Source organism: Pimephales promelas, chromosome 14, assembly GCF_988280905.1.
Source record: "Pimephales promelas chromosome 14, fPimPro1.hap1.1, whole genome shotgun sequence".
Lineage (NCBI taxonomy): Eukaryota > Metazoa > Chordata > Actinopteri > Cypriniformes > Leuciscidae > Pimephales > Pimephales promelas.
In genome coordinates, this window is record NC_142782.1 from 3,249,677 (window position 1) to 3,259,057 (window position 9,381).

General features: G+C 39.2%; 1 protein-coding gene across 1 annotated transcript; it reads left to right on the forward strand.

Annotated features, from left to right (window-relative positions):
- The first annotated feature begins 1,792 nt into the window (after nt 1–1,792).
- tbx16 (T-box transcription factor 16) lies at nt 1,793–9,090 on the forward strand. The gene is made up of 9 exons (XM_039674930.2): nt 1,793–3,235; nt 3,378–3,534; nt 3,787–3,889; nt 4,251–4,415; nt 4,493–4,639; nt 5,070–5,140; nt 6,077–6,156; nt 6,263–6,476; nt 8,167–9,090. The coding sequence occupies exons 1-9, from the start codon at nt 3,220–3,222 to the stop codon at nt 8,618–8,620; spliced, it is 1,407 nt and encodes a 468-aa protein (XP_039530864.2). The 5' UTR covers nt 1,793–3,219; the 3' UTR covers nt 8,621–9,090.
- The last annotated feature ends 291 nt before the right edge of the window (nt 9,091–9,381 follow it).

Below are 9,381 nucleotides of genomic sequence, written 5' to 3' on the forward strand. Positions count from 1 at the left end.
GAAAAACGGCAAGAAAAGACCATGCAATATAAATTATAATTGAGCGTGACTTGAGCGTGTCTAAAACAAATTCCACTGACGTCCAATGCCCACATATTCCAGTATGCATCAACAATACAACATGCCGTCAACTACAGCACTCGTTTTTATTTTATGTGTGGCAGTATTTGTTCTGAAAAGCTCAGCAAATGTAGGAAATGGTGGTGATTAGGAGTGTGTTTCGCTGGAGTTGATGTTTCGCATAAGAAAGAGTTGTGCTAACAGTGCTTTATGCCGGGGTGGAGAAACAGAACAAACTGGGGATTGTGTTTTCTAAGGGGGTTAAGTCAATTCCTGTTTTAAAACACCCTAAAGGAATATACAGAATTGCAAATGAAACCTCTTTTGAATCAATCCTAAAGTATCACATTCGGGTCTAGTTTGGATTGGATGCCACTATGAATCATATTTGGTCCTACTTAGAAAAAAAAAAAATCGGATAACTTTCCAAATGTCTTATTCGGTTTGCAAAAAAAGGCAGCCGTACTTGATCAGGGTCACAAATCTCCCTGGAAATTGTGAAGAATCTTTAATATTTCTAACTCATATTTGAACAACTTTTAAATTGTTAAGTTGGAAAGAATCCCATGTTTTCCACAAAGTCTCTTTTGGGACCCGTCCCGTGCCTGTATAATATTTAATCCATTACTTTCTCCAATTTCCCCATCACTTTCTTAATTGATATAAAAATTAAGCCCTTTTTTCTACACTCTAAAAAATGCTGGGTTGTTTTAACCCAATTTTGGGTAAAATATGGACAAACCCAGCCAATTGGGTTAAAAATATAATTTAAAAATGTAACCCAATGGCTGGGTTTGTCCATATTTTACCCAAAATTGGGTTAAAACAACCCAGCATTTTTTAGAGTGATCGGCTTAACCAAAGAAACACAGAAAATAAATTTCCGTTCCTCCATTTGTGAGCAGAGTCAGTCAAGCACTCATTTCAGCGTATAGTCACACATGCATAACAATGACTGACATTCATACAAGTAAACTCTCTCTATTCATGTTGCATGAAAACGGCAGATCAGTGGCGCTAACAGGCTGTGAACTACTAAAGTAGCCTCAATTCTTCTGGGACGGTTCCCTATCTATCTCTCCCTCTCTATGTATCTCTGCCTGTGTCTCTGCATGAATAGAAAGCCCTCGGCCTTCAGAGAGCATTTCTTCCTAATGAGATTAACCATCAAGGAACGATCATGTCTAGACACCCTGAATACGCAACCCCCTCCCTCCCACCAAACACACACACACACACACACTCTCTCTCAGGTGAAGCTCACCTGTAGATTTACACAGGGTTTGCTTCCAGCCATAACTCTATAATGGCTTTATGTCACGATTATATCTGACATGATTCAGTCACAATAATAGAGTTTATGTTCAATGATTCATTTGGAACATTGGGTCACTCGATTAAACAATTAACATACAACTTTTCTATATACACTGTAAAAAATGCTGGATTGTTTTAACCCATATTTGACCCAAAACTGGGTTAAAAGAACCCAGCATTTTTTTTAGAGTGAAATTACCCCAAATTTGGGTAAAATATGGACAAACTCAAACATTGGGTTAAAATGTAACCCAATGGCTGGGTTTGTTCATATTTGACCCAAAATTGGGTTAAAACAACCCAGCATTTTTTATAGTGGAATTAACCCAAATTTGGGTCAAATATGGACAAACTCAAACACTGGGTTAAAATGCAACCCAATGGCTGGGTTTGTCCATATTGGACCCAAAATTGGGTTAAAACAACCCAGCATCATTTTTTAGAGTGAAATTAACTCAAATTTTGGGAAAATATATGGACAAACTCAAACATTGGGTTAAAATGTAACCCAATAGCTGTGTTTGTCCATATTTAGAGTGTATTAAACATATATGCCAATGTACTTTTCTACATTGGCATATATGGTTCAATGACCATAACCTTTAATATCGATAGCAACGTTTTTCCATTGCACAAAAGTTCTTCACGCTTATAAAAACTGTTTTTGGGAATCCAAAATGGTTCTTCTATAGCATCGCTATTATCAAAAACAGAGAAAGACTGAAATTTCTAGCCACTTGGGGACCATATACAGGCTAGGGGAACTCATATTAATGTATGAAAAACCTCAAAAAGTTAAAATTTCATGTCAGGGGGCTGTTAATAAAATAAAATCAGTCCACTAAAAACAAAGGTACCAAAACATTTTTAAAGCATGACGCCAAGGCATAACTTTTTAGTTCTCTAAAAAAACGCATATCTCTTTAATACATCTACAAAATTTTAATCTCCACAGACCTGCAAATAATGGTTAATGATGAGAAAAGGGTTTCTTGGTGCTTCAAAAAACCATTAAGAAGCTTTACTTTTAAAACTGTAGGTCAATATTTGTCTCAAGTCTGCTGTTTGTCTCAAGTCTGCCATAATCCAAACCCAAAGTTTAGGAAGGTTAAATTGGATTGTTTTTTCCTCATGGTTTAAGACGCAGCAGATGTGTTGTGAAAGCGTGGCCATCAAAACCATCGAGCTTAGAACATATGAAAAGCAAAGTTCAGACGAACTCAAGTGACAACAATTGCATTTTAAATTATTCACCACAGTTGTAAAAATCAGGACCCGGTGTCTGTAGCATCAGTGAGAATTAGTGGATATGTGCGTGTGAATTCGCAAACACGAGCGCCGAGTGTGTCAGATTGTGTTTGCGTGAGGGGGGTCAATGCAGTCAATTAGAAAGTGAAGTCTTTGCTCTTCCTCACATTAGCTGGATTAATGAAGGGAGTTTGGTAGCCTGTATTCTTTGGGCCTGTACGTATTTGTTTAAAAGTCCTTTAGCAGTTCATAAAGACATGTTTCCTCCGCTTGTCCCCTTCCTGTTGGGACTCTATCAAGGCTCTGCTAACTCTCTTTGATTCCGCACATCGACCAATCGGATCATGGCATTGACTCATCACTGAGTCACTTCAAAGGCAGGGAATGGGGGTTCAAGCCCCGCCCACATCCAGAACCCACTTAAAGGTGTGGGACGCCGCCTCTGCATCTGTACAGACAGACACAACTTCATCCTTGGACTTAACAAACATTGGATTTAACTCAAGCCCTTTAAGTTCTTATGGAGAACTTGTGTTTTAACTGAAACGTCTAGCTGTTGCTCATTCTGGTTCTTCTGGAGGAGAAGCCTACATAATGCAGGCTATCAGAGGTGAGTCTTAAGCCCAATTCACCTACAGTGCTCTTGCTCATTGTTAATTCGTCTGTTTGGACTTGAATTTTCTCTGGGACGACTTCTTCCATGGGATGCCATTGACAAAACATTTCAACACAAATACTTCGTCTTTCCTCAGACCTCAAGCATAATTTCAGCCTCCCTCCTCCGCCTTCCATGGCTGGAGCCGGCGATTCCTACCACCAAGGCAACATCCGGATGACCATAGAGGATCCGGATCTGTGGAGATCCTTCCATGAGATCGGCACCGAGATGATCATCACCAAACCTGGCAGGTACGTCCAAGTTCCTCAATTAAAACTTAATCTTTGGATCCACTGACCTCAATGTAGGTAATTCGGTAACGCTTCCGTTTACAGTACAGTACTTACAGTGTACTTACCTAGAAAGTACTGCCTAATATACTGCCTGTTAGTACATGGAACTAATTGTAGTTACTAAAATAAGTACATAGTATTTACATGGGTAACTGGACTGTAAAAGGAAGCGTTCAGATAAACTGTACTTTGGTGTGCTTTATATTACAGGAGGATGTTTCCACACTGCAAAATCAGCTTGTCTGGATTGGTGCCGTATGCAAAGTACATCTTACTGGTGGACATGGTGCCTGAAGATGGTCTCAGATATAAGGTTAGAATCTAATAAAGTTCATAGATCACTGACTCTTAAGGTAGTGGTTGCCGATATTAAGGTCTTATCCATTTGAATGCTTGTCTAGACTATTGAAATGAATTGGGAGTCAATGGTGAACGGCTGGAGCGTTGGGGGGACGTTGTCACATGTGTCTCCCCAGAACGTTCCCACCACTCCTCAACTTCAAAGAGCCCCAACTCTTCCTGTTTTTACAGGACCCAATGGGGGGTTTTACCTCAACACACACTCTCGTTCACACATACTCTCGCACCCCGGCACCCCCCGGCACCTTATGTCATGGGCAATGTAGTTGCTATTCTGAGGTCTATGATTCAATGAAATGCCTCTTTTTCCATAGTGGAACAAGGACAAGTGGGAAGTGGCGGGGAAAGCTGAGCCTCAGCCGCCCTATAGGACGTACCTACACCCGGATTCGCCAGCGCCCGGAAGCCACTGGATGAAACAGTCCGTGTCTTTCCTCAAACTCAAGCTCACCAACAACGCCCTGGACCAGCATGGACATGTGAGTGTCCCACTCTGAATCTTACATTTGTTCAACACTAATTTGACTAATTTGATTTAAACCCATTTTTGAATCAGATTATACTTCACTCCATGCACCGCTACCACCCGCGTTTCCACATCGTCCAGGCTGATGATTTGTACAGTGTACGCTGGAGCGTCTTCCAGACCTTCACCTTCCCCGAGACCACCTTCACTGCGGTCACAGCGTACCAGAACACAAAGGTAAGACTAGTGAATACACTTCATACATCGAATATTAAATGAAATATATGTAAAACACATTGATTGGTCGCTATTCTGAATATTGGGGAGAAAAAGTACATCAAAGTTGTCTTAAGACAAGAACGGGTGTTGTTCAGAGTTTATGTATAAGTTTGATGAAAGCTTTTGATCCGTACTGTATACACTCTAAACAATGCTGGGTTGTTTGAACCCAAATTTGGGTCAAATAAGGACAAAGGCAAACGTCGGGTTAGCATTTTTAACCCAACATTTGGGTTTGTCCATATTTGACCCAAATTTGGGTTGAAACAACCCAGCATTTTTTTAGAGTGTATGTTTTTATGCACTTATTTTCAAGTGCACATTTGTTATTTTATTTTATTGGAATTAATTAGAACTTCGATTTATGGTTCCATTATTTCTCTCGCAGATTACAAAGCTGAAAATCGACCACAATCCATTTGCCAAAGGATTCAGAGATGAGGGTACAAATTCTAAAAGGTAATATCATCTTGAGGTTGTGTTTTATTTTCATTACAGGTTGCTCTTAAAATAGATATTTCTATTCCAACAACTTTCTAAAATGCAGAAAACAATTCATCATAAAATATGAATTACAGCTGACAATAACCATACCAAAACGAATAGGTAAAGTAAAATACAACAAATTAAATTTTTTTAATCGCATCCAAAATAAAAGTTCGTGTTTAGATAATATATAAGTGTGAAGTGTGTATAATTATTTTGTATAAATAAATACACACATATGCATGTATATATTTAAGAAATATTTTTATGTATATACTTTATATATATTTATACATAATTAATATTATATAAATATAAATATTTGATATATTAATGATAAAATATATACATGCATGTGTGTGTATTTATATATATATATTAGGGCTGTGCAAAAGTTAATTGCGATTAATCGCATCCAAAATAAAAGTCTGTGTGTACATAACATATTTGTGTGTGCTGTATATAATTATTTTGTATATATAAATACCTATGCATGCATGTATATATTTAAGAATTATTTGCGCTTAAATTCTGTACATATTTATAAATACATAATCTATATTATATAAATATAAATATTTTATATATGAATAACACATTTTCTTAAATATTTACATGCATGTGTGTGTATTTATATATACAACATAATTATATACAGCACACACAAATATATTATGTAAACACAGACTTTTATTTTGGATGCGATTAATCGCAATTAATTTTTGCACAGCCCTAATATATACACAAAATAATTATACACACTACACACATATATTAAATAAACACAAACTTTTATTTTGGATGCGATTAATCGCGATTAATTGTTGCCCAGCCCTATTTTTTTTTAAATGTTCAGTAAATCGGTTTAAACTGTGAGCCATTTTACTTCATTGAACTTTCCTTTCACAGACGGGCAAACAGAAGTCTGGCTGATCCTGAGAGAGTTGCAAAGAAAATGTCAAAAGACTCTGAACATGGAAGCCCACGAGGTAATCGCCTTTGATTTTATGTCTCTAGATCTGGGTTAACGACGTGTGTGACTGTGGATAGATTTAGTAGTTGACTCACGCCTCCTTGATACTCGTCTTGATACAGATATCCAACAGTCCTCGTGTGAAGGTCTGGATGATGAACGCGTGTCCCGTAAGGAGTCGGAGGTGAAGGTGGAGCGGTACTCCCCATGGGGAAGTTCGTGCGACCGGGACAACAGCCACGCTCTCCGCGCAGAGTCCCCGCTGGGCTCGGACCCTCGGGACATGTACAGCTCTGAACAGCTCGTACCCGGACAGAGCACGTACCAGCCGTACAGGTACCTCAAACAAGACCTTATTTTCCTATGTCCATTTATATAGCGCTTTTAACAATATAGATTGTTTCAAAGCAGCTTTACAGTGATAATAGGATATTAAAGTAACAGAGATTACTTTGTCTTTACAGCAGCTTTAGAATAAAGTTAGTTTTTGATTGAGTCACTTCTGCTTCAAAGATCATTAGTTATTAACTTAGCGGCCGCTAACACGACGCCGTTTTTACTGAAAACCAGCCCGTTCTCATCCCAAGACGTCATCTAACTGACCATACGTCAACATCCGACGTTTTAGAGTACCCTTTATCTAATCCTAACCCTACCCCAGACATAAACCTACCCGCGTCATCTAACTCATCTAAAGGTAAAGCGTCAGTTAGATGATGCCCTAGGATCGTCATCTAACTGATGTTAAAGGGTGCCCTAAAACGTCGGATGTTGACGTATGGTCAAAAGCGTCAGTTGGATGACGTCTTGGGATGAGAATGTGTTGCGAAAACAGTTAAATGGCCGTTCATTTTTCACAAGTGTTTGGTGGCTCGAGAACGCAAATTTTGAAACCGGTTCCAAGGTGAAAGTTTTTAAAAATGTTATGATCTCTTAAGGGTTCTCATCATTAAGGGTTTTCTGTTTTCAGTTAAAACGGCAGCCGCTAGGTTAATAACTACTGATCTTTGCAACGGAAGTTAATCAATCAAAACTAACTTTGGCTGGACAATAACTTTATTCTAGAGCTGCTGTAAAGCCAAAACAATCTGCTACTTTCATTTCCTATTATCACTGTAAAGCTGCTTTGAAACAAAAGTGTTAAAGGAGTAGTTCTCTTTTAAAAAAGCTTTTGCTGATAATTTACTCACCCCCATGTCATCCAAGATGTCTTTCTTTCTTCCATCAAAAAGAAATGAAGGTTTTTGATGAAAACATTCCAGGATTTTCTCCATATGATGGACTTCAATGGGAACCAAACGAGGTCCAAAAAGTTCCAAAAGACAGTTTCAGTGCAAACTGCAAACTGTTCAAAGAGCTTTAAACGACACCAGACGATGAATAAGGGTCTTATCAAGCAAAACGATCGCTCATTTAAATAATAAATAACAAAGTTTAAGTTTTATAAGCTCAAATGTTCGCCTTGCTCTGTTCTGTGATGCGCGTTTGTGACTCTCCTGTTTGAACTCGTTCATCAAAATGAACGAATCTTTTTTACCCGAGTCAATTCGTTCGTTTCGTTCATTGAATGAACCAAATGACTCAGAAAAAGTTTTGTTCATTTTGATTAATGAGCATGAACAGAGCAAGGCGAGCATTTGAGCTGATAAAACTTAAACTTTGTTATTTATTTATTAAATGAGTGATCGTTTCGCTTGATAAGACCCTTATTCATCGTCTGGAATCGTTTAAAGCCCTTTGAACAGTTTGCAGTTTGTACTGAAAATGTTTTGGACCTTGAACCGTTTGGACCCCATTGAAGTCCATTATATGGAGAAAAATCCTGGAATGTTTTCATCAAAAACCTTAATTTCTTTTCGACTGAAGAAAGAAAGACGTGGACATCTTGGATGACATGGGGGTGAGGAAATTATCAGCAAAAGTTTTTTCGAAAGTGAACTACTCCTTTAAAAGTGCTATATAAATGAAGCCGCCAATGATACTGCCTTGTCAATGTCTCAGTGCTAAAATCGGGTCTTTTCCACAGATTTCATGAATATGGCAAGTCCCCCTCGCCGTCGTCCTCCAGTGCTGGCAGCGCGAGTGTATGTGGGAGCGCCGGCCGCTCCAGCCTCGAGTCCCGTGTGCCGGATGTTGCCACCGTGCCTGATCACGAATCCTCCAGCAAACCCTCCGCCCCGGAGTTCGGTCTCCCCCCCACCTGCCCCCCACATCCCTCGGCGGGACACCAGGACTACACAGGGGTCCTGAACATGGCCATAGCCCAGACCAAGCCTGGTATACTGGGCCACCATCCTCTCTACACCCCCTACAGCACAGAACAGTGGAGCGGGGCAGCGTCCGCTCAATACCCCCCGCCACCACCCCCCCATCACCACCTACCCAGCGAATACAGCACCCAGGCCGTCCATCACGGGTACCACCATGGAAATGTAGGGGACTGGAGCCAATACCCATTGTTCTCCTACTCGTGCTGGTGAACTTTCTAAAGGCGGCACGAGCACAACGAGGTCTGGTTCTTCATGCCCTGACCCGAGCGAACACCAGATCAACTCTAGAACAGAGAGTGAATGTAATGAGGAAGTGGCACTAAACTGAAATGTTGTTTGTCAAATAGAAAATAAAGAAGCTGCTTCAGTTGAATTGAAGAAAAGTCTGAGTGCTGATCTGAGGGTCTCTGTATGTGTGAAAAGATGGCGTGCTTGTCGATTGTGCCAAAGGATGTGCCATTAAATGCATTTCTTAAGACTTTTGATTCATTTTGACTTGAAACCTCAAATGCCTGCGTATTGAGGACCTATAGAAAGGACTTTTTTTGGCTTTGTCGTTAAGATGTCTATTTATTCTGTGTTTGCTTTTGCTGCTACTTAATATTATTTTTGTTAAAAAAGAGAAACGTGGTGTAAAAATGCTGTTTGGAAATTACAATATTGTATGTCTGAAATACAGAATGGTCAGTAAATGTGTTCAGTAATGATGTTGTGGTCTTTTTCTTTTTCAGAGAAAGAAATAAGCAACTAATAAGCTCATATTTATATATAAGTTGAAGGGGAAGTGAAGTAGACAAACATCTGCTGTGAGAGTTAATGAGAGCACTTCTCTGTGAGATCCTAATCACAATTTGGTTCATGATTGGAAGGTACAGATATATAAAAAAAATAAGTAGTATCATTATTAATATAAGCAGCTCTTTTTACCTTTATATGAGCACACAATCTTGCCAAATCACTTCATCAGTTCA

Excerpts from the sequence above, each read along its gene's own strand:
- tbx16 (XM_039674930.2), top strand. Across the intron at positions 3,890-4,250 it reads AAGATGGTCTCAGATATAAG|TGGAACAAGGACAAGTGGGA; the intron begins GTTAGAATCTAA and ends CTTTTTCCATAG. Across the intron at positions 4,416-4,492 it reads CCCTGGACCAGCATGGACAT|ATTATACTTCACTCCATGCA; the intron begins GTGAGTGTCCCA and ends TTTTTGAATCAG.